The 23650-nt window shown below is 40.2% G+C and overlaps 1 protein-coding gene and 1 long non-coding RNA gene across 7 annotated transcripts in view; one reads left to right on the top strand and one right to left on the bottom strand.

Annotated features, from left to right (window-relative positions):
• Window positions 1-8478: 8478 nt before the first annotated feature.
• Window positions 8479-23650, bottom strand: part of PTPRK (protein tyrosine phosphatase receptor type K) — a 326009-nt gene continuing 310837 nt past the window's right edge. For 3 of the 6 annotated variants that reach the window (XM_028723365.2, XM_077926014.1, XM_028723367.2), the window contains 10 exons: window positions 22681-22797; window positions 20677-20846; window positions 20002-20137; window positions 19234-19383; window positions 18520-18693; window positions 17302-17433; window positions 16551-16676; window positions 15568-15731; window positions 14836-14971; window positions 8479-10714 (listed from right to left, as the gene is read on the bottom strand). In XM_028723365.2, the coding sequence (XP_028579198.2) occupies window positions 10661-10714; window positions 14836-14971; window positions 15568-15731; window positions 16551-16676; window positions 17302-17433; window positions 18520-18693; window positions 19234-19383; window positions 20002-20137; window positions 20677-20846; window positions 22681-22797 (1359 nt within the window). In that variant the 3' untranslated portion in view covers window positions 8479-10660. The remainder of the gene's footprint in view (window positions 10715-14835; window positions 14972-15567; window positions 15732-16550; window positions 16677-17301; window positions 17434-18519; window positions 18694-19233; window positions 19384-20001; window positions 20138-20676; window positions 20847-22680; window positions 22798-23650) is intronic. The other 3 variants (XM_028723373.2, XM_028723369.2, XM_028723370.2) reach the window with 1 other exon arrangement.
• LOC114594132 (uncharacterized) lies at window positions 10927-14487 on the top strand. The gene is made up of 3 exons (XR_003705887.2): window positions 10927-11197; window positions 13257-13535; window positions 14387-14487. It is a non-coding gene; the product is annotated as an uncharacterized LOC114594132 (long non-coding RNA).

Raw genomic sequence — 23650 nt, 5'->3', positions numbered from 1 at the left:
TACACCCACAGTATATATTTACATTGAAACATTTAAAGTTGCTATTAAATTAGGTTTTGTTTTACTTTCAGATTGTATATCGTTAAGCAAAAAAGCAGTGAAATATCTTGACACATTTCAGTGGGATAATGCATTGTGTGTGTGTGTGTGTGTGTGTGTGTGTGTGTGTGTGTGTGTGTGATTTGTTGCCAATGAACATTAAGAAAACTAAGTCTTTGCAACATTTCTCTATATCCCAGAATTCATGACATATTTTTCAAGGTCAACAGAGAATGTATCTATACTGCAGACATGTCTGTTTCATACCAGCTTAACTATCATGGTTTCCCCTTAAAAATCATGAAAATTGGACAAGGAGGTGACAATTCTTAAGTGTTCTAGCTCATTTGAAGAACTATATACTTTTACATTTTACACGACTGTCTTCAGGCTTGACAGGACCATTGATGTGCCCTCTCTGGTCGCTTTCCTATACTGGTCTACTCCCTGGCAGTATCTATGATTTACCACAGTGGTGTTTCATAGCTGTCTGCCACTTGGGGTGGGGGCAGGCTTGCAATCTGTGTTGGTGGATCCTGTTGGGGCCCCAGCAGCTGGCTAAAGGATCCAGGTGTTAATGATGGGCCTGAAATTTTAATACCATGTTTCCTTTCTGTTCGCAATATAATGCTATGGGATTGAATTTGGACTAAATGACTCTTGGGGACTCCTACAAGCCTGTTAGTCCATAGCTGTAAGATGGGATCTGCAAAGTAGAAGGACTACAGATACTGTCAGTCCAATTTCTTTTGTTAAGCAAACAGACCTAGGCATTCTGTTAAGTACATAAGGTAGGGGCAATATGTTGCCATAGAAATTAAATCTGAAGGAGCTGGCCTTATGCAGGCAGTTCAGCAAAATAAGAACAGCAACAAAAAAAGCTGTCCTCATTGCTTTTGCCACCCTGACCTCAGAAGGTCAAGGATGTCAAATATAAGACCTTGAGGCCCTTACCAGAACTTTTTGAGTGGAATCAACAGTCAACAGATATTAGATCAACTTCAGGGCTAGTAAATTGTGTGTTCAGCCCAGTAACATCCCCCCTAAATAAATTCACACTTGACTCAAAATTTTGGTTTTGGTTCTTGGCAGAATTTAGGCCACAACTTTATTGATTACAGAAAGTGACTGGTTGCATAGGCTCTGGTTCAACTAGCTCACTGCCATGCAGGTAACGCTGACCCAGGGTTCTAGCATAGGTCAGCCAAGGGTGAACACCCGGATAAGCGGAAAGCCGGGAACGGGCTAACTCTGCCACCCAAATGTCCCCCTGGACTCAGGCATGGGCACAACCCCCTCTCAGGGGTTGACCAAACCATCAAGTCCCTGGATTCCTTTAATGGAATACCCTTCACATAGGGATGGCGAGAATGTTCTCCCATTCATAGCACCTGAACCAGAGCCTATCTGCAACCTTACAAGTTGTGATGATTTGCTATGTGGCAGGCAAAACCCAAATGGCAACAGCCAATCAGCCAAGTGGGGAAAATTCCTGCTGTGCCCCTGTCCCAATGACAGATGACACACGACGGCATAGTGATGTCAAGCGCAAAGCCCTAAAAGTAGGGAGAGGTCTGTGGGTGTTCCGAATGCATGCGCCGAAAGAGGAAGCTCTGGGTCACGTGCATGGGCATAAATAGGTCGCTCGAACCGTTTAGACTGCGTCCCATTGGCCAGATTGCACCCAGCTTTGAGGGACCTACCAATCGGGTGTTGTGGCTGACCAATCGTATCCACCCACAACACAGGGTGTTGGTTTTCCAGGTCTCACCACAATACATGCCCTCTTTAAGGGAGGACCCGATCTATGGGTTGCATTCATCTAACAAATCCCTTCAGCGCAAGCCCTGCACAACTGTTTCTGCTTGTGCAAGATGGCTTCCTTCCCACTCCTCCCCAGTGCCCTCTCAGTGCTCCCCCCCCCATTGCAAAGGAAGGCTGGGGGGGGGTTGCTCCATCTAGCAAGCTGCCTGTTATATATAAGATCATTCAGAATACTATTAATCCTAAATTTATATTGGGAAAAGTGTGTGTGTGTTTAGTTCAGTATTTTGATACGTGTAGCTCTTCCTCAAAATTTTCAGCAGCCCTTAGATTTTCTAAACACATGGTTGGATCCAGAGGAAGCTAGTTGTGACCAACTTTTCACCGTGATTTCAGTGGGACATAAGTGTTACTAATTTGCTGGGGATCTAACCCCCAGATCTGTACCTAAATGTGTGAGATCAATTCTCTAGAATTCGTAAGAATGAGCACTGTAATTTTAGTAGGCAAAACCGTTTGTGGTTTAAGTATTATCGTAATGCCAAAGACACTGCCATGAATTTCAAAAAATAAATTTGAATTCTCTTATTATTTCTCTGTGTGACTGATTAAGAGCAGAACAAATAACCAGGGCTTTATACTGAGGAGAAAGAACTTTGCTGCCTTGCACCTGGCATGAAAATATGCCAGTATTATCACAATCTGGAGGGGTTCCAGGCTCGCCAGATGCTGTTTTGTGCATGACACCCAAATTTGCATTCTATCCCAAAGCTTGCAGAAAGATTGCTTCTTTCAGATAGTTATTTTCTGTAGAGTAATTTTAAACAGTCCTTCTTTTTTTGTGTGCTCACTTAAAAGGTGAAAACAGTCTGGTGGCATAGATGGTGGGAAATAAAACTTTGTCACGTTCTGTGTTGTATATATGTATTTTTCCCCTTTGCAAATTGAAGCGAAAGGAGTTTTTAAAAGGTTTCCGTGGCTGGTGTTAAAGCACTTGATCTTAATCTTTCAGGAGCAAGAAAAAAATCAATAAGCATTACAGTTATTATAGTAAGCACTTAGCAATTAATAAATCCCTCTTTAGGTACAATAACAAACGATTGGGCAAATTAAACCCAGTTTACTAAGCCAAATGGCTTGTTTCTTTTCGTCAGACAAAAGTAATAAACATGCAGTGCAATCCTAAATGTATTTACTTAGAAGAAACCCTAATTGGAATCAGTAGGACTTGCTTTCAGGTAAGAGTAGGATTGTAGCCCAAACAGTTTAAATAGCTTCTGTTTTAGATAGAACTGCTGACAAAATATGCCCAAAGTGAATTCGAAGACTTGCTAAGGCACAAAATCTAAGGAACAGAGAGAAGGAAAAACAAATCCCCAAATTTGGCGATTCTTGCCTGGACATGATCCCAGAAATTATGGAATCTGGTTTCTCTTTCCCATCTTCATTTGCACACCCTTGGAAACCCTAAGAATTCATTCATTCCCCCCCCCCCCAATATAGTCCGGCCCCCCATAAGGTCTGAGGAACAGTGGGCCAGCCCCCTGCTGAAAAAGTTTGCTGACCCCTGCGCCTAGTGTCACCATGGAAACATATTGTGATTGAATGTGTGGAATGCAGCTCAGTTCAGTACACACTTAGGAGTGAACTTCATTGAATACAATGAGACTTACATGTGTACAGAACAGGGCTACATATAGGATTAGTATTATTAGAGAGTTGTGCTGGTCTGGCTTTTAACCTTGAAGATATTCCAATATATACAAGTTATTAGTACTATACCAGTTAAATTTGAAAATTTCCTTGATAGCTAAAGAGTCAACCTGCTTGACATTCCTTTCTTTGATTTGCAATTGTTTCCATGATTGAAAACAAGGCAAGTCCATGTATGTTTACTCACCATTTGAATAGGTAAATTAGCTTTTGGAAAAGTTCAGGACTTAACACCTATTTTAAATTTTTCATTGTAACTTCCTTTCTACTAAACTCTGAAGACCTTTTGAGGCAGAAAAGGTTGGGTTGGCTAAATCTCAACTGTTAATGGGGAGAGAAATAGTACAACATATAGGTTTCCCCCCACAAGATTAACTTCCACAACAGATTTCTCTCTGTTCCAAGAGAAAGCACAAATTGAATTACTTTCTCATTCGATGTAGAATGGGGCCAATGTTCAAGCAACTTTCACAATTACGTTGGGATTACATGGCAGTTTCGGGAAAGAGCAATGGAAGAAGCTGTAAACTAAGAGTCTTTGTATTCCTTGTTGGTCAGTGGTGAACTGTCCCTTTTAAGTGCGCCACTAACAAATGTTTCCCTCAAGTGCCCCTGTTCTTGCTTGTTAGCATTTGAATTGACTTAGGAGAGCTGAAAGGTTTAGTGAGAGTCTTTACCTATTATTGAATATCACATAAAGTTGTTCTCTTTTTTAGCTTTCTATTTTTACTGTCTGTAATAAAACTACACGGATTCTTGAGTACAATTTACTCCCAACTTTCACTGAAAGCCCTTTTGTTTTTTAGTGCAGTGCTGTAGGGCAAATGAGGACATATGATTATCTTAACGGTCCCTAAATCTGAGGACATGCTGCTGCTATGCTTTTCCTAGCATAACGCTGAGTATAGAGTGAACCTTTGGCACTGCATTATACAAAAACTGAACAAATTCTAGTTCCTAGATTTGCTTTGAGAGGATTAGGAGATCAAACTTTTTTAGCTTCCAAATTTTAGAGGAGAGGGTTATTTTGGCTTCATATTCTCCCAGAGACTGGTGATCTCTTTTCACAACTCTACATGGGGCACATCAAGTGTCTGCCCAGCTGCTGCATTAAACTGCAAGGGACAGGAAAGAAAAAGAGAGCATGCACAGAAGTGTGTGACCTTGTTGATTCTTCTTGATCTTTTTAGTCTTACTTGGATGGTAGATTCCAGAAGGTGGTGCTTGTGGAATATTGTTTTGCCCTGTTGGGGGACTCCAGCATTGAGGTTTGGCAGAGTGCGATCTCTCCTATACTTTCCAACATGTGCATGAAACTGCTGAGTATGGTCATCTGGACCGTGTTTCACCAGCATGCTCCTGTTAATCTCAAGCTGGTGTGATAGTGGAAGTAATGAAGCAGTGTCTGACAATGGAGATGGACTGGATAAAAGCTAAGACATTGAAGCTCAGTTCAGATAAGACTGAGATGCTGTTATGAGCAGATGGTTTCCTGGTCTGGATAGATGGTGTCAACCAGGTCTAGATGGGGTCACACCCTAAAGCAGGAGTAGGGAACCTTTGGTCTGTGGGTCATCTTTGCCCATGAGGTCCTTCCACCAATCCATGTCACTGGTGACGTCAACTGATGGGTATTAATCCTACATTGGCTGTGGGCTCTGTTCCAAGGAAGGAACAGTATTGTGCAGCCAAGGCAGCAAGATTTAATCTCTGTTCATCAGTTTCTCAAAAGCACTGTTTGGAGCACTTTTCCTGTGAATGGGTGGGTGGCAGAAGTGTGCAAGATTCTTCCATGCTTTAATTAAGATCAGAGCACAAAGGGGACTTAAATAGGAAGGAGAAAGTATGCAAATGCCATTGCAAGTCTCCCTCCATCCCTTTTAAGCCCCCAATGTTGCTCCAGTCTTAAAGGGAGGGGGAGACTCATTAAGGCAGGGGTTAGGCAACCTAAGGCCCGGGGGCCAGATGCGGCCCAATCGCCTTCTCAATCCGGCCTGCAGACAGTCCAGGAATCAGCGTGTTTTTACATGAGTAGAATGTGTCCATTCGTTTAAAATGCATCTCTGGGTTATTTGTGGGGCATAGGAATTCGTTCATTTTTTTTTCTTTTCAAAATATAGTCCGGCCCATCACATGGTCTGAGGGACGGTGGACTGGCCCCCAGCTGAAAAAGTTTGCTGACCCCTGCACTAAGGCATTGCAAGCCTCTCTCCAGTTCCCTTTCAAGTCCTGCCCACCTGTCAGATTTGGCCTGTAGATCCTGATAAGGATCTGGCCTGTGGAACCCCAGCATTAAAGCATCAGGTTCCTAGCATATGAGTACTCCTGATTCCATGTCATTGGAGGAATCTGTCACACAGTGTGTCTTCTATCAGGTTTGCCTGGTTACTCAGTTACAGCTCTGTCTGGATGGAGATTACCATATAATCTCTAGGTGAGGCCTCCGTAAGTCATTTTAAATAAATAAAAAGGTTGATTAGAAAATAAGATCACCATAGCCTCCTAGTGATTTGGGAGAGCAATAGAATCATAGAACTATAGATTTGGAAGGAGCACCTACTTTCTTCTCTCTTATGGGTTTTGAATGATATTTTTCTAAATATGATGGCTCTTCAGCTTTTAATGGTGACACCAAATCCAGTACGATTTTAATGGCTTTCAAGCATATAAGACAGCCAGCAGTGATGGCAGGTTTCTATATTCCTCCCTGCCAATGTAGCTCAACTGAAGCACAACCTCAGTATTGCATAGAAAAGGGAGGCTAGTCCCCTGTGTGGCAATAGGAGACTGTTATTGCCGATTTTCATGTATCAGATAATAGTGAGCAGAGCATTTCAGCCTCGGTTTTTTTAAACCCCCCCCCCCATCTATTTCTAAGCAAATCTCATAGGTATTTGGTAGAGACTACAACAAGCAAGTTTCTTTTGTCTGCCTTGCAGCAGTAGGGAACAGGGCTTTAGCTCACTGTTAGCAGCAGAATTAACATTCACTCAAGTTTTTGACTCCTTTATTCTCCATTATACTATGAAGGAATTAAACCTTATTTCAAGACTGGCAGGGACGAGAAACTTCTTTCAGCATTCATCATTATTCCTTTTAAAACAGGACTTGAATTTAAATTCATTTCTCTAAGAAAACATGCACTACTGTATATGAACGCACAGTAATGGCAGGAAGCATGTATATAAGTGTAAGCTACTTCTAAGCAGTAGCTCAGGCGCAGTAGAGCTACCCTGCTGTTCTCTAGAAGACAGAGCCCAAAAGTAGAAGGTTCCTCCTCTCCAAGAAGGAAAAAGTGTTTTCCAATTTGCCTCGACATCTTTCTCAAAAGAAGGTAACTCTTTGCTGCCTGCTCCCCTCCTTCCAAGAGGTGATAAATACTGCATTGGAAATCCAAGGACTGTGGCTTGCTTTAATATCAAGTGCTAGTCACACTTTGAATACATCCACTGATATCAAGTTACTTAGGTCCATTGATTCTGGTAGTTCTACAGGCAATGGCTGTTTTGTGGGGGGGGGGGTTACATTTCTGACCCTCATGTGCATCTGTGGAGCATGTGTAAGCCCGCCCTGCCCCCTTTTCAGGCCACTTCTGGGGTGTGGCGATGCAAATGTGCACAGTGGTGCTTCAGTTGGACGCGCCTAAAAATGAACCACGGCAATGTTTGAAACTACACTATGGGAAACTGGGCAATCACTCTTATACCCCGGCCCCCAATGTGCAATGATTTCAGTAAGGATCATAAAGTAAAAGTTGTGTGAATGAATATAAAAAGTGGATATGTCAAAGGCAGTAACCAGTGGACAGGCAAACTGGTAGGATCAACACTTGGACACGTGTGGTAGGGACATTATGCTAGACTCCGTTGACATTTTTATCTGTTTGATAAATGAGCTTCTGATAATGGCAGTAAAAAAAGAAAGTGATATAAACTGTATCCTTATAGATTTTGTAAAGTCCCACCTGACAGTGCTTATTATGATCAAGCACTGGCTATATACTAAGGAATATGATACTATGAAGAATATAATATTTTACTAAAGATGAATTGCTGTATTTTCTAGACCATCTGGAACAACCAAAATTAATTAAAATTTGTTTCTGTAAAGTAATTACATTTTCAGGAGGGTTGCCATTGTTTGTTACTTATGTACTACTGCGCTGTTGGCCTGTGCAGTTTTGCTTGTTGTATAAATGTGGAAACTTTTAGGATTGGATAATATTGAACCATCTCTCAAGATGTATGCTATTAAAATGGAGGTGGAAAGGGTGTGTGTATATATACACACATGTATTTTTTGCACCATAGTCCAGTTATTGAAGGTTATGAATATTACTCTAAACTAAAAAAAAATAAATCCTTCCAGTAGCACCTTAGAGACCAACTAAGTTTGTTATTGGTATGAGCTTTCATGTGCCTGCACACCTCTTCTTCTTGTATCTTGTATTTTTTTTATTTTGTTTCAACTATGGCAGACCAACACGGCTACCTACCTGTAACTAGAACATTATTAGAACATTACCCTACTTTGGGCAAATATTCACCTTTATGGACAAACAAGAATGAGTTTAGTGAATATGAAATAATATATTTTCAAATCTTAAGTGGTTTCTGTTTTATATCTGATGAAAAGAAAGGCAATGTTAGGACCAAGATAACTGTGGGAGGCAGTGGAAGACAGGAGTGCCTGGCGTGCTCTGGTCCATGGGGTCACGAAGAGTCGGACACGACTAAATGACTAAACAACAACAAACTGTATGCTTAGGGTGGCTTTACAAAGAGGAACAACCTTTTAACACATTTCCACCACAGTTTTACAACCACAGTTTCACCACTACTAAGATAAATTTGTTATTCTGAATTAATTAACCTTGAATAAAAAGGGTTGCAATTTTGCTACACAGTGCTTTCAAATAAAATGATTAGTGCAGTCAAAACAGGAAATAATATGAACTCAGCATTTTATAAAACTTCTTTAATTCACTCTTTCTTTACATGAGTATTTATAAGCACCTTGTAATTTACTCTTGATAAAAAAAATCAACAAAAAACAGGAATGATTTTCATTAGGAAAATATGTCCAGGCTTAAGAATGTGCATATGAAGATAAAAGTAAAAACAAGGATAGTTTGCATACCAAGACTACAACCTAATCTTGAATTGATTCAATCCATTTTGGCTTTGTCACAACACAAAGCTTCTATCAACACAATCCTAGACAACCAGTGGAGATAAAATGCATGCACAGCTGAAGGTGTTCTGAAAGTTTTTACTGCAGCCAGCCATCTCATAAATGAGTTGTATATTGCCTGTAATAAACATTTATTTATACCGCTATAGTTATTTGTAGGGGATAGTGCTGTGTGGAAACTTAGCATCTCAATTTCTTGAATTTTTTTTCTTCTGCTGCAAAACAGGCTCCCATCTGCTTCCATTATACATTGCTCCAGTGCCCTGTGGTTTTCCAGGCTGCCATCACTTCCTTTTTTGGAAAAAAAATCTGATGACCTCTTCCCCTGAGCTTTAATTGAAGGACAGGAAGTCGGGAAGCTAGCTGAATGCCTGAGGTCAGTGAACTCGTTAATTTTGTGTTTAAAAGAAATCATTAATTTACTATTTGTTTTATTTATTGCATTTATATACCACCTTTCTGCCGAAGCACCCAAACGCTTTGCAATTATAAAATACTAAAACAAATCATAAAAAGCATAGTAAAAATAATTTGGGGCGGGGATAAACAGCAGTCAGGCACACAGTGGAGAGCCCCCCGCCTTTCTGTGCTTCTAAGAAAGCTGATTTGAAGATTTTCAGGAAACTCAGTCCCCCAAGAAGGCAGTAGAATGCAAACCGCTGGAAAGATGATTTGCAGAATGAAAGAAAGGATGGTCACAACAGGTAATTAGAACAAAACGCACCCAAATCCATGAGAATTTCACCAAAATCCCCCTTCTGATAAATTATGGATGCAGTTTATTTACTCATTAATAGTCAGTATTTGCAGAAGGAATTTAGATTGAAGCACTTCTCCGTTGCATGGCTGACTGGGATGCCTCCAGCCTGTCAGCATGAAAAGAAATGTGGTTTGTTTTTGAAACCAAGCATTCCTTTCTTCTTGCTCTGCATTTCACACATCTATTACTAACCTATTTGTTCCTTTAAAAAAATTAATGGAATTATGTCCATCATTGTTCAAGTCATAAGCAAGGCCATATGTGTGCAGTTGCCATTTGATTCAGATTATTAGACTCTGGGGTGGTACTATACATGTTGAGAGAACTTTTGATTTAGACCTTCCCCAACAAAGTCATTTGCATGGATTCATTCATAAGTGTGTATACAACAACAACAACAATAAATCACCATACCAGTGTTTTCTGGTCTACCTATTAAAAGTCTCTCTCTTTCTCTACTTTCACAGAAACATACAAAAAATAAGCTACAAAAATTGCTTACACTTGATTTCAGCACAAAAAAAGCTTTTTGAGAAAGAATGGTTTTGTTCAGCCATCATAAAAGGAATGTCAGTAAACAATAAATACAATGTGCTTTCCCCCCTCCATATCAACATATTTACACTTGAGTCTTTGGCTTATGTTTAGATTTCTTTATAAAGAACTTTGATCAGGCTGTCATTGCACATTAAAACAAAATAAGCCAGTTATCATACATATATATCTATATATATATATTTTCTTGCAACACATGAAACCTATAGAGACTATCAATCTGCACAGTTTTGTTTTACTTTTTAACAGTTTATCAAATTAAGAACGAAAGGAAAATAAAATGTTGACTAGAATAGATACATGCAACAGATGGTGGTTCTAGTGTAACCGAGAAACAACTGAATATACAAACACTGGAAAAATCCTACCTCGAACAGCAGACGTGCTCTGCCTCTGCTCTTCTTTATTTTTGTGGCACTATATGTTCATACTGTGTACAGGCATAGAAACAGTTCTTTATATATATATTTATATATAATTAAGATACACCATTTATTAAGAAAAATACTTTTGCATTTAAAAATTAAGTCTCCCTCTTCACTAAAATCTTTCTTCACAGGTTCAACAGCTGATGCCAAAACAGTTTATTAAATTTCTTATTATTTGGTTCACTTGATTGCATCCACCCTTTTCTCACTAAGATGATTCGAGGTACTCAAGTGCAACGTCGTAGCAGAAACGATATTGCTCCTAAGGGGAGGAATGCAAAGAGTCAGTCAGATCATGCAATAAATAAATAAAATGAGATAAGAAGCGACATTCCTTAAAACTGCATAATTTGCTTTGACAGTATCAAGACTTTACTTTGATATGAATTTATTTTTTTGTAATGCTTAGGTGTATGTGTTGCTGCTATAGCTTGAGATGCATCTTAAAGCAAGATGGTCTAGGAATCTCTTTGTGACTAATGGTTTGCATCCCTGTGATTCTTTCAGCTACTCTACCAGATAGAAAACAAACACTTTTCATTAATCAGTTTGAAGAACTTTACCGCCTCATCATGGACACCATTCATTTCACAAAGTCAAACAGCACCCAGCCATTAACAAACATCAGTATCTTAATACTACAGCAAGAGACCACTCTTCTGTGCTGCTAAACTGAAAGTAGCCAAAGTCCAGCTTTCCCCGTTGTGACAGGGAGCTCTGTAAGAATTTCAATTTCAATCTGTTGGTAAGTAGAGATCTACAGCAAGAGTTTGCAGCTGGACTGTACAAAGTTATGCATTCTGAGATACGTGTTTTGCTCCAAGGTCCACTCTCAGGGAGAAAAGAAATTCAAATCCTCACTAAGATGAAGATTTTCTGCATTCTCAAAGGGAGAGACGGAGAAATTCCCCTCGCACTCCCACTGCCCCCTCCCCCAGCCCTAAGTCTAGAAACTTAATCTTGTAAGCAGGAAGTGGGGAAAGCTTTCTGAAAGGCCCCCCCCTTGTTCTTTTTGGTTATCTGATCATCTTGCTAAATGTAGGGCAGGTAACAAAGCTACGTGGGTTTTCTTGGCTTGCTTCCTCACCTAGCTTGAACAGCTGCTGTGTTCAAGATAGTTCACCTACATAATACAGGGACACTGAAAACATGCAACTACAGAGCAAGATTGCAATGAAATATCAGTATTTTTTTCTATTTTCTGTGTTAAAGATTAAATAGTAACCTGTGAAATTCTAGGCAAGAAGCTTATTGATTACATTACACTGTGTATGTCCTGAAGTGATTTTAATTGCAAAAGTATCAAAAACAGCCTTATTAAAAGTGCCCTCTTAGGAAACAAAACAACCCACCTAGTCCTTAAACTTGTTTGGAAATTCAGCAGCCAAGTAGAGAATACTACAGGATGGGACCTGCAAGTAATTGGAAGTGAAGGGAGGGGGGAAAGCCATTTTTCTCTACCTTCTCTCCCCCCACCCCAAGCCTCTGCTACCTTTAGTTAAGGATGTTGGGGGAAATTCTGATGAAGACAGAAGTAGAAATTGCTGATGTTCACTTGTTTGCCCTATGTCCAGTGTGGAAAACTAATCTAGCATATACTGATTGGTAGGTCCCATGCAGGGAGGCAGCAGGTTAGACTTATCCTGGGCTTCAGAGGGCTAAACCAGCCACGGGGCCTCACCAGGGACTGGCTGCTTTTTGTTTGTAACTTACCGTATTTTTCGGCCCATAGAGCGCACCTAGTTTTTTTTGGGGGGGGGGAATAACGGGGGGGAAATCTATTCCCCCCCCCAGGCGCTGGGCTGGGGCGGGGGAAGCCCAACCCCTCTCGCTCTCCAGGCTTCAGGAAGCTGGAGAGCTGCCTGCACCCCGAAGCCTGGGGGCGCGCTGAGCTCAGCACCCCCCAGGCTTTGGGCTTCGCACAGCACTCTGCAAGCCGTGGGAGCGCAGCTCTCCCACAGCTTGCGGATAGCTTCCTGAAGCCTGGAGAGAAAGCCTGCATTCGCCCCATAGGACACACACACATTTCCCCTTCATTTTTGGAGGGGGAAAAGTGCGTCCTATAGGGCGAAAAATACGGTAGTTCTAACGGAACTCTCGAACCCAGGTCTCAGACAAGCTCTGCACGTGCCAGCTGACTGGTATTCATTGGTTTTTGTTTTTCTTCAAGTGTACACATGCTACAAAGTTACTGTTTCCCTCTGTTTACATTGCATTTCGTTTGCATTGAAATGGTGTGGATTTAATTATGCCATTAATCACAGCAGACAGCGAGAGAACGTAGTATTTTATGCAAACCAAACTTCAGTAGAATTGAAACAGCGCTTACTGTGATCAAGATAGGTCAGAATGGAAATTGTTGTCTTCTTATGTCCCTGCTTTTAGTTTGCTGTATCTGACACAGCTTCATGCTCTCATTGTCTCCTACCCTTCCCATAGACCAGGGGTAGGCAACCTAAGGCCTGGAATCCGGATGCGGCCCAATCGCCTTCTCAATCCGGCCTGCGGACGGTCCGGGAATCTGTGTGTTTTTACATGAGTAGAATGTGTCCTTTTATTTAAAATGCATCTCTGGGTTATTTGTGGGGCATAGGAATTTGTTCATTATTTTTTTCAAAATATAATCCGGCCCACCATATGGTCTGAAGGACAGTGGAGCCGCCCACTGCTGAGAAAGGTTGCTGACCCTTGCCATAAATGTTCCCTGCACCTTCCACTCCTTTTTGCTTTCTTACACTATGGGGGGGGGGGGGAAACCCCACCCACTAGCAAATATACTAATAGCTATTTCTATTTTACTACAGGTGGTGAGCATTTTAAGTGTGTCAAATCTATGTGTGATCGCTGACACATGGGTCCTTTTGGACCTGGAAGAAGGCAGAACGGGGGTGGGACACACTTATATGCACTCTGCCAATGTGCATGGGGGTGCCGTGAACAGAACCCTCACACAAAATGGTCGCCACCTGCATTTAGAAGATGAGTGATTCCATCATCCTTTCTCTCCCTTCCCCCCAAAGAATCAGAATAGGGCTGTCAAGGTCACCTGCCCCTTCTGTTTAAAAGGAAACAAACAGATTGAGGTGAGTTTGGCTTCTTTTTCTGTTTTTTAAGATGGGGCTAGTCTTACCTTACTGTTTTTTTTGTGGGGTAGCCTGGTTCTTTTGTCTGTTTTCTTTCTTTTGGGTCTAGGTGTGTGTGTTTTGTATGTGAATACACACAAACACATGCATATTATATGTGTGTGTGTGTGTGTGTGTGTGTGATTCTGACTGTGTTTTTTGTGGGTTGACTAGAAGGAATAGATCATGGGGTGAGCTAACTGGAGGGTAAGAGCGACCTTTAGCTCCCTACAGCTGACTTCAGGAAGAAGTGAAAAGTTCCAGAAATGCTCAGGCCATAGGGCAACTGTATTTCCTGTAAATACAGAATTCCAGTCTGGGCCTTTTAACCTCAACCAGCCATATGAGAGCATGGGTAGTGGTAGTAAGCAAGTGACTTGTGTCTCTGTGTTCTCTATAGCAGGAGTAGCCAGCATAATGCCCTCCAGATGCTGTTAAGCTCCAACTCCCATGAGCTCCAGCAAGCATGGCCAACTGTCAGGGCTGAAGGGAGATAAATCCACCAACATCTGGAGGGCATGGTGTTGGCTCTGTAGCCTGGCCTGTTGCCTTACTGTAGGGTCTGGACAGCCTCCTTTCTGTTGAGAGCCCTCAGAGGTATTCAATCAAGGTTCTCATAACAAGTGAGGGTAGGCGTGAAACCAGTGATGGCGGGGGCCACTATGCCTTTTCTCTCTTTCTCTCAATCCGTTTATGTTTGTTGATTCAGCAGGAACAGATTACTCCTGCCAGAGGGCTTTTGAAACTAGGTGGAAGACTGTAGGTCGCCCACCCCTGCCTTAGAGCTCCTTTCTCTCTTCTTCTCTCCCAAGGTATCGTGTCATCTGTAGATTATAGATTGTGATACCTTCCTGACACTGTATACCAAATCACACAGGAAGTGAACTTTGAGATGTTTCAATGAGTAAGGTGTAACCACAATCTTAACAGAGATTTCCCAAAGCGAGACATCCTTCAGAGGTGACAAAATGCATTCCATTTTCACAGGCATTCAGTAAATGGGGGGAAATGGGGGGTTATGCTTGGATGTGAATGTATCATAATAGGTTTCTGATAAAGGAGGGAAAGGAACTTGGAGAGTATTTTGTCTGACCCAATACAGGATCTACAATGCAGGATGCAACTGTGTTCTTATAGTTACAGTTGTTTTTACTCTCCACAGAGAACATTTCTATCTATGAGACTTTGTTTGGCAATACTTTTAAAAAGATATTATTTTTGTCTGTCTACATAAAGTAACATTCCAGATCGACAAACTTACCGGTGTTTCTACCATGTTTGGCTTACTGTTCCGCAAAGTTTTTACTGCATGGAAAACATCGATGACATTTTGCCTTTTAACCATTTCCACTACTATGCCTATGGCACAGAACATTCCACTTCGTCCACCACCATTCCTGAGCAGAAAAAAGAAAGAAAAGTTTAAATGGTTGTATCCGACTAAGTTATAAAGTTACAACAGTGACCCACTTAGTTGGGAGTAAGCCTCAATGAATACACTAGTCTTTACTCCTGAGTAGACATGGCTAGGAATCCACTTAGTGACATTCATTGATTTTTATTGGGTGGGGTTTACCTAACAACCCCCCCCCCCCAATCATTGGAAGCCCTGCTCATGGGTTTGTGCTCATGCAACAGGGATTTCTTCCCTCTGTCCTGAAACTGACTTGGTCAGGAGAACCCCCAGAGCTGCACAGGAGGAGGAGATAATACAATCTAGCAAACTGATATGCTTGCACAGATGGAGCATTTGAAACCTCACATATGTACTTCTAACCCTTTTAATTAGCATTTAGTTGCAGATTCATGGCAATCACTGAACTCTAGGATAACCTTTGAAAAAGATTGCATTAAATAGAAAAATTGATTTGGAAAATAATAGAGGAGTCTATCCTTCCTCTAGCGAGTCATGCTAGACTAGTCAAGGTATGGAAGCCAGTTCACAGCATGGGGATAATTAGATTTAAGGGTGAAAATGCTATATCACACTTACAGACAATGAATTATAGTTCTGCCTTCTCCTTCTTCACATTCTTCTTGCCACTTTTCAACCTGAAGAATTAACTTCAGGAATGACCGTTTGGAGCCTGGCACATCCCTGTGAGATGCCCATCCCAAATACTGGAACTGCTGTACCATCAGATAGCCTTCCTGAGGCTGATGAGAATAAACAACATCAACAATCACAAGTAACCATTATAGAAAATCCAAAAGTTTCAGCAGAGTAATAGCTTTATTAAGACCAGTTTAAAAGCTTCAAGGTAAGCAAGCATTCACAGTTTTAATCAGGCTGAGTGTAAAACAAAAATGCAATTGGAAAAAGGATGTTGGAGGGTGTTAAGATGACATTGGGGGGAAATGTTTGTGGAAACTTAACTAGGTGAGGCCACATTGGGTGAAAAAATATCTCAGGTTGCACCAAGGGCACAGGCCAGAGAAGCATGATTGCTCAGCTGTTGATTCCCACAAAGGCATGTTAGAATGACCCATAGTTTCAGCATCAAAGTATATGCTAAACTCTACAATCCCCCATATGTCTAGGTAATAATCTACTGCTTTGTGTGACTACAATAAATATGTATTTCTCATGGAGGGGAGATGACATAAAAATAAAATAAACAGAAGGATGTGAAAACAATCTGGATTAGAAAATGGTGGTTTGAAAAGAATCTGAGAACTTTTAAAATGCTCATCATGAAATAAATGAATATTTGTTTGTACCACTTTGTTTAATAAAATGCACTACTTTAGCATTCACATAAATTAATTGTTATTTACTATTGGCAAACCTTTAAAAAATCCATGGTGCCTTTAGTGTATATTACAGTGCAATTTAATTGCACCATGGTGCAAATGAAGACTTTTCGAACTATTTTGAAAACCCATAGCTAGTTGTGTGTATTTTTAAAAGCATGTATTACTTAGTGTTGAAGTAAATAAACATGACTCCCTGTTAACCATAAACATATTGCTTACCCTTGTTAAATTGCATATCCTGAAAATTCTGTTTATTACATCACAATCCATTGAGCAAGACATGCATTCCACCTGGATGGGGCCATATCTCAGCAATCCTTCCTCTGGCCAATACTGTGGACAGCCCTGCATGATATTTAATAGGTAAAATTAAATTATAGCTAGCATTCCACATGTATTTTGTGTTAAGAAATCAATGCTTGATTGCACAACTGCAAGACAGACATTACTGTATTGCTCCATCTTTGCAGGATGAGGCAGTGTAATTACCTCAGACTTTGCAGAAGGAGCCAAGAGTTCCCCATATTTGGTTAACATGGTACCCATTGGGGAGGAAGGTATAGATCAATACAGTTAGAAACACTATTAGCTGCCACCAGGGGCTGTTTATGGTTAGAAAGATTTATTTAAGTGACTAGTATTAGTTTGCAGTGCTAGTTACTTTGATGTCTGTTGTATGCTATGATTATAAGTGGATCTGGAATTGTAGAGTACATGCAGGCCTTATTCCCCTAGTATAAAGTGGTACATTCCAGGAAATTTTTACCACCTGATTACATCTTCTTCTAGATCACCCTTCCTCAATATACTGCCCTGCAGATGTTGTTGGATTTCAAGTCACATCAGCCCCAGCCAAGATTGGCATAGATGATGGACCATGTAGTCCAAAACATTGGAGCGTTCCAGTTTGGGGATCAGTGGTTTACAGTGTCTCACCAACAGAGTACATCCATTACCATTAAGAACTTACCTGTGATAAATCAACTTCATTTAACATCACAAGAGAGGTACAGCCATAGTCGTATACTAATCGCCAAAAATCTTTCACAGTGTTTGGTAGGGGGTGCTGTGTGACGATGAAAGCAGCAGGTTGTCTGTAGCTCTGCATTTTTGAAAAAGAATAGTAGTAAACAAAAGAGGAATTGCAATCAGAAACAATCATGCCATCCCCAGCACATAGAGCATGCTCAACATTATATATGAAAACAAGATAAAACGCCTCAATATATTTTCTTGAAAGACAGCTTTTACTTATTTCATTAGATTTAATTTCCAAGAAAGTGCACATTGTATCAACCTTTGGCTCTGAGCCCCACAGGTTGTTTAGGTTAAGGGGGAATTTGTTAAGACATCCATGAAACTACCTACAAGTACAACAAAACAATGCCTTGGGCATTTTGTAGATGTAGAAGGAAGCTAAGGTTGTAAATACAGCCAGAGTTTGTAAGATAAATTAATTATAATGAATAACAAAGAGAGAAAGGGAGTTTAAGTTTTATATCAAAATCTCCCAAATTAGGAAACTTATTTAGACATTCTATTGTATTTATATATAACTGTTTGGGGAACTGGAGAAAGGCTTTAAATATAGGAAGAGAACACAGGGTTATCTGGCTCACTTTGTCTACAATGTCTGGCAGTGATTCTCCAGGGCTTCTGAAAGGAGTGTGAGCCTTATCTGGTGACTGAACCTGGAAGCATTTTCATGCAGAATATATGCTCTACCATGGCACTATGAACCTTCCCCATTGGACACATGTACTGGCATACAAACAAACTAAACTTTGCATGTACAGATGGTAGCAGCTATGCAGGATGTTGAACTGAGTATTATTTCTCCACTGTTCTGCTTGCTAATCCATTATTTCTCCTGGGACTGCACTCATTAGCAAAAGACAAATTGCTAGAACTGGCTGCAAATTAACATACAAATCATGAAAGTCCTTCTAGAGTTTTCTTTCGTGAATTTTCAATTTCAACAAGCTACTGAAAGCATGAAAAACCCGGATTGGAAAGTCAAGAGAACCACCACTGTGCAACCCATTTTACCAAACTCTGCAAGAAAGCCAACCATATTTCTTTAACTAGCAATATTTCTTTTAACTAGCTTTAAGTAGCAATTATTATTTTCAACTTTACTACCCATCATTTCAAGGCATATTACACAGACAAAGGAAACGGTTCTTACGTCCATAAGGGCAGCATTGATATAGTTGCTGCTCTCTCCATCAATAGTAATTAAGAAAGGCAGACATCTGTCAGGTGGCAGCATATCCATAAAGCGGTTCTTGTCATGATTCCTTGGCAGGCACGCTATGCTGCAGTCTTCAGCTTGCAGCCGAGGAGTCACTGAATTCAAGGTCTAGAGGGCAGAGGAAATCTTTGGTACAATATAGCTCACCCTACACCAGAACAGATTCGTGAATAGATTTCGGCACCAAATAGCATTGCTAGGTGGGACTCCTATGAGACAAGCAAAGGGCTTGCCTTCCTTGAGTTGTAATGCATTTCAGCCATGACAGAGAGCGAAAATGAATTATCTGCATTGGTTCTCAATCTGCATTCCCCACCAAAACGAAGAAAAGAAAGCATTGTGTGAAATTCATGCAAAGTGTTCCACACCTATTTAAAATGCAGAATCACCCCTGGCAGGCCGAAGGTCACTGCTGTTCAAACAAATTGGCAGCCTGTGGCAATTACAATCAGACAATTGTACTCCACATTTATAGATGACTTTGTAAAGCACATAATGAAAAGAACTAGGTTATACATTAGGCTCAATGCAAGGAGGTGGCCAAAGGTTGTGCATCTGATATACAAACTGGGAGAAATTATATATAACTAGAAGCAAAAAAGATAAAAAAAATGCTGGTATATAAAAGCTACCAGCAACTGAAAATACCTGAAATTCATCTTTGAGATGTGAAGAGTTTGTCTGAGAGTCTATTCTAATCATATCAAAATATGCAGCTTTGAATTCACAGACAGGGATGGCAGTTTCACCACATAAGCAGGCTTCCAAAATTGCATCATGAATAAAGATATACTGCTCCTGCCAAAGAAGGAACAGAAGAATAGTCTAGCAATATTTTTTTTTTTAAAGTCACAAAATCTCTCTTTTAGATACCTTCTCACTAGGAATCTTATTCAAGGAAGCTTAACTCAATCCATTTTTTATACTGCTTAAGCGCCTTAAGTACAGTCCATTCCTTAACTAGGATTCACTTAATCAGGGCGATTTCCTGAGAATGGCAAATTTTTAAATCTAGAAATAGCAAAGGCATCAGTAATTTGCTGAAGCCAGAGATTTAATGTTTTCTGGGGGGAGGTGTTTCCATTTTTATGTTTCTGCCAGCCGACCAAATTTGCTTGTTACTGGAAACAGCATTAAAAATACATAGCTCTGGATAAATGCTCTGAACATTTCCACATGCCAATAACTATCAGCAGGTATATACACACAAACCATTCTGGTTCAGCTGTATAATATTTTAAACCTCTTTCATGCCCACCTTCCCATTAGTACTCTGGCCTGCACCAGTTGCTCATTCTTGCTTAGTGGAGTGTCCTGATAGAAGCAAGGTTCTGTGTTATTTCTAGGACACCCAGGCAAAACACATCCAAGAAGGGAACTGGGACCCCCATTATTAAGAGCGGAGAAGCACTGTACCTCAGTCTGTACCATATTGATGCGGCGTGAGCGTAATGCTTTGACACAATTGTAGATGTCCACAACACCTTCTCTTTCTGCCATGTCTAGCATTATGTCAATTACAATGTAACAGCCAGTTCTTCCAGCTCCAGCACTGGAACGATTCAGAAAAGGGTTTACAGAGTATTTCCGCACTTAAAATCACAACTCCCCCCTCACAAATTAAAACCCTAGTCATTATATAGGCACACATTCTATTCTAAGAACCCTTTCTTTTGTGGTAGTTGTAGTAGTAATAACAGTATTAGTAATAAACTGGGAAGTAGTAGTAGTAGTAGTAGTTGGGCAATACTGATGTGTTCTTGTGTGCCTTCATTCACTTGCATTTCCAGAAGAAGTTGAGATAGTCAACAGAATATTTTTTTTCACCTATCCAAACCATATTCATACCTCAATGTAGCCGATAACTTTAGAAAACATAAAATAGAAACTGACTGAGTAGGACAATGAGGAAGCCTGGACTTTGGGCAATAGTATCATTAAGCTACGTCTGTTAAAGTGACAGTTGAGAAAGAATAAACCAAGTTGAGAAAAGTAAACAAAGACCGAATCACACAGTGTCACACTAAGACAACTTCACAGGAGACTACACAGTTCATGCACACATTGAGAAGTTATAGAAAGTGCATCTACCTCTTCTCTACACACCTGCAATGCACAACAATAGGCCCGGCACTAGGAGGATTGGAGAGTTTAACACGGCGTATAAATGAAAGAAGGCCTGTTGCATTGTAAGGGACACCGTGATCTGGCCAGCCAGTAAAGTGGAACTGTTTAACTTCACGGATTTCATTGTAACCTCTCTGTCGAAATCGAAAAACAAAAAGCAGACAATATTTTTTGTTCATCTGATGGATTAGGGAGCAGGGAAGACATTCAAATCAAAATATTGAATTTTGAGACAAGCACAACATCTACCAGAATCAATAAACATTTTTGTTAGTATTCTAAGCCAAAAATGTGACAACTGTTGCTTAAAATGGGACTTCTGCAATTGAATTTATGTGCGACTATAAATATAATCTGTCAGTTGATCTTTATCAGCTTCCTTCATAAACCCGATATAATATTGAATGCGGCACTATTTTCTCGTCGTATCTTGAAAATTGTACATTTACAGAGCCAATGCTGCATGTATTATAAAATTACAACAGCATATGAAAAGGCTTTCCCAAGAAGCTAAGCATGAAACATATGTGCTAGCATGGAAGTAAAGACGACAGTGCAAAACTGTTCTTAAGGAAAGCAGTCCTGAGGAGTTAAAGACTTAACTGAAATAGTACATAAATGACAAGACTACATTAGAAATGCATGAAGCTTTACACTAGAGTAACTGACCTGGCCTTATCACAGAGCTACAAGGTACTTCATGGAAGACAGAATGATGATTAAAATAAATGCTCCAAAATAAAAAGTGTAAATAAAACCAATGCAGGTGAATAATACGCAACTTGCGTAATGATGAAAATAAAAAGTAGTGAGGATTGTAAACTTCCACAGTCCCCCTCCGTTCCTCTTCTCTGTTGCAGCAACAACGAGATCAGAAGCATATGCTTCCATTTCTAAAACCAGCTAATTTCCCCATTAAATCCAAACTTTAGGAGTTGTGGTTTCTTTGAACTCTAGTGCAAACAAGCTAGGATCAAACCATAGTTTCAGACTCTGATTTGTTCATTAACCTGAGTTTAAACAAACTACAGTTCATAAAGTTCAGACTTTAAAGCCTTTGATCATGGTTTGTTCTGAGTGAAACAAAATACAGTCACTGGTTGGGATTCAACACTAAGCCAAGTTACTGGTCTCACTCACTGATGCAGCCAAGGAATGAATCAACAAATGAAACTCATTATGCATTACTATAAGGGACTAGTAAAAAATCCATAATACAGCTTAGATAACAAAATGCTTACATTTGGTTTAACCAAAGTATTATGTAAGTAAAAAAGGTAAAGGATCCCTGGATGGTTAAGTCCAGTCAAAGGCAATTATTGGGTGCGGTGCTTATTTTGCTTTTCAGGCAAAGGGAGCTGGCGTTTGTCCACAGACAGCTTTCCAGGTCATGTGGCCAGCATGACTAAACCACTACTGGCACATGGAGCACCATGACGAGTAAGAGACTGCAAGGAAATGCCGTTTACCTTCCCGCCACAGCAGTACCTATTTATCTACTTGTACTGATATATTTTAGAACTGCTAGGTTGGCAGAAGCTAGGACAGAGCAACGGGAGCTCACCCTGTCACGCGGATTTGAACTGCCAACCTTCTGATCGGCAAGCCCAAGAGGTTTAGACCACTGCACCACCTACATAATAGGGACTATTATGTAAGTATTACATTTTGTGAGCTGCTCTGGGGGCCTGTTTTGCCCCAAAGTTAGCATAGAAATAAATTTTAACATAACAACATAATGTAACCTAGTGGCAAAATAGTTTGAGACATATTTTAAAGAGAAGATAGGCAAAATGAATTCATATGAGGATAAAGAAGTCAACACGTGAGTTGTTAATGGATGTAGATAAGGGATTGTAAGGGACAGAAGTATTGGCAGGACAATCATATGGCATATATGATCATAGCACCAACGTTTCCTAAACTTGCAATACATTTTGTATACATAATAGTTTTAGATATACTTACCCTTTCAAGGGTAAATGTCCTGACCACATATTCAGCCAGCGGTTCTACTTCCACACAAGTAACTTTGAAGTCCCCATACACTTCAGTGTCATCAGGCCAATACTTGTAGCATTTAACCTGCAAGGAAAGTTTTGAAAAATCTCCAAACCAAGGAAGGCAAATGCACGAAAAAATGGGACACGTTCAACGTCTTATTAATTCTGCCTAGTAATACAATAATATATATGCCATTACATAAATGAAATAGCCAATGAAGATGCTTCAAAAATAAAGGAATCAAGTTTTAAGGGGTGATCCTACAGCAAGATCTCCTGGGGTGAGTAGCTTAGGTTGCAGCAGATTTCCGTTCAGTAGGCTGATGCCTGGTTCAACTGGAGCTAAATCCCCAATCCCAGTTGAGCCAAGCATAATCTCATCCTGGGGTAGGAGCAGAGAGGGACGACTTAGATTGGGTACTAAGCCCATTTAGCTCAGTCACCTGACCTTACAACTCAGTATAAAAGGCTATCTTACAGGCTTGTTTTCCCTCTGCTAGGCTTAAGCAAAGAAGAGCAGAGCAGCAGCAGCAGCAGTTCTGCAACTGAATGGGGTTTGGATCTGGTACAACCTTACTCTGGCTTAAATTATACTTGCTTGCATTTTACACCAGCTTTTTTGAAGATAGTATTGCTCCCTTACTCTAATCAAGCATTCTTTTTTTTAAAAAAAAAACCTGGCTACATCAGATGTTACCTTTTTTTCTTTAAAAAGGAACAGTGTTTACCTACTTATTTCATTTTTTCACAATCATTTCCCCCCCTTGTTTTCAGAACCATTTATCCATTTTTTCTAACTTACACCATCAAATGTCCATCTTTTATTTGTATGCCATTACAATAAGCAGAGAAAGGCTGAAATACAGTTTAGGGTCTTCAGGAAGAGTATAGCACAATGGTATATAATCACAAAGTCTTTAGCAAACTGGTCAGAT

Source organism: Podarcis muralis, chromosome 3, assembly GCF_964188315.1.
Source record: "Podarcis muralis chromosome 3, rPodMur119.hap1.1, whole genome shotgun sequence".
NCBI classification, from domain to species: Eukaryota; Metazoa; Chordata; class Lepidosauria; order Squamata; family Lacertidae; genus Podarcis; species Podarcis muralis.
This window is presented reverse-complemented; position numbering and strand designations above follow the sequence as displayed.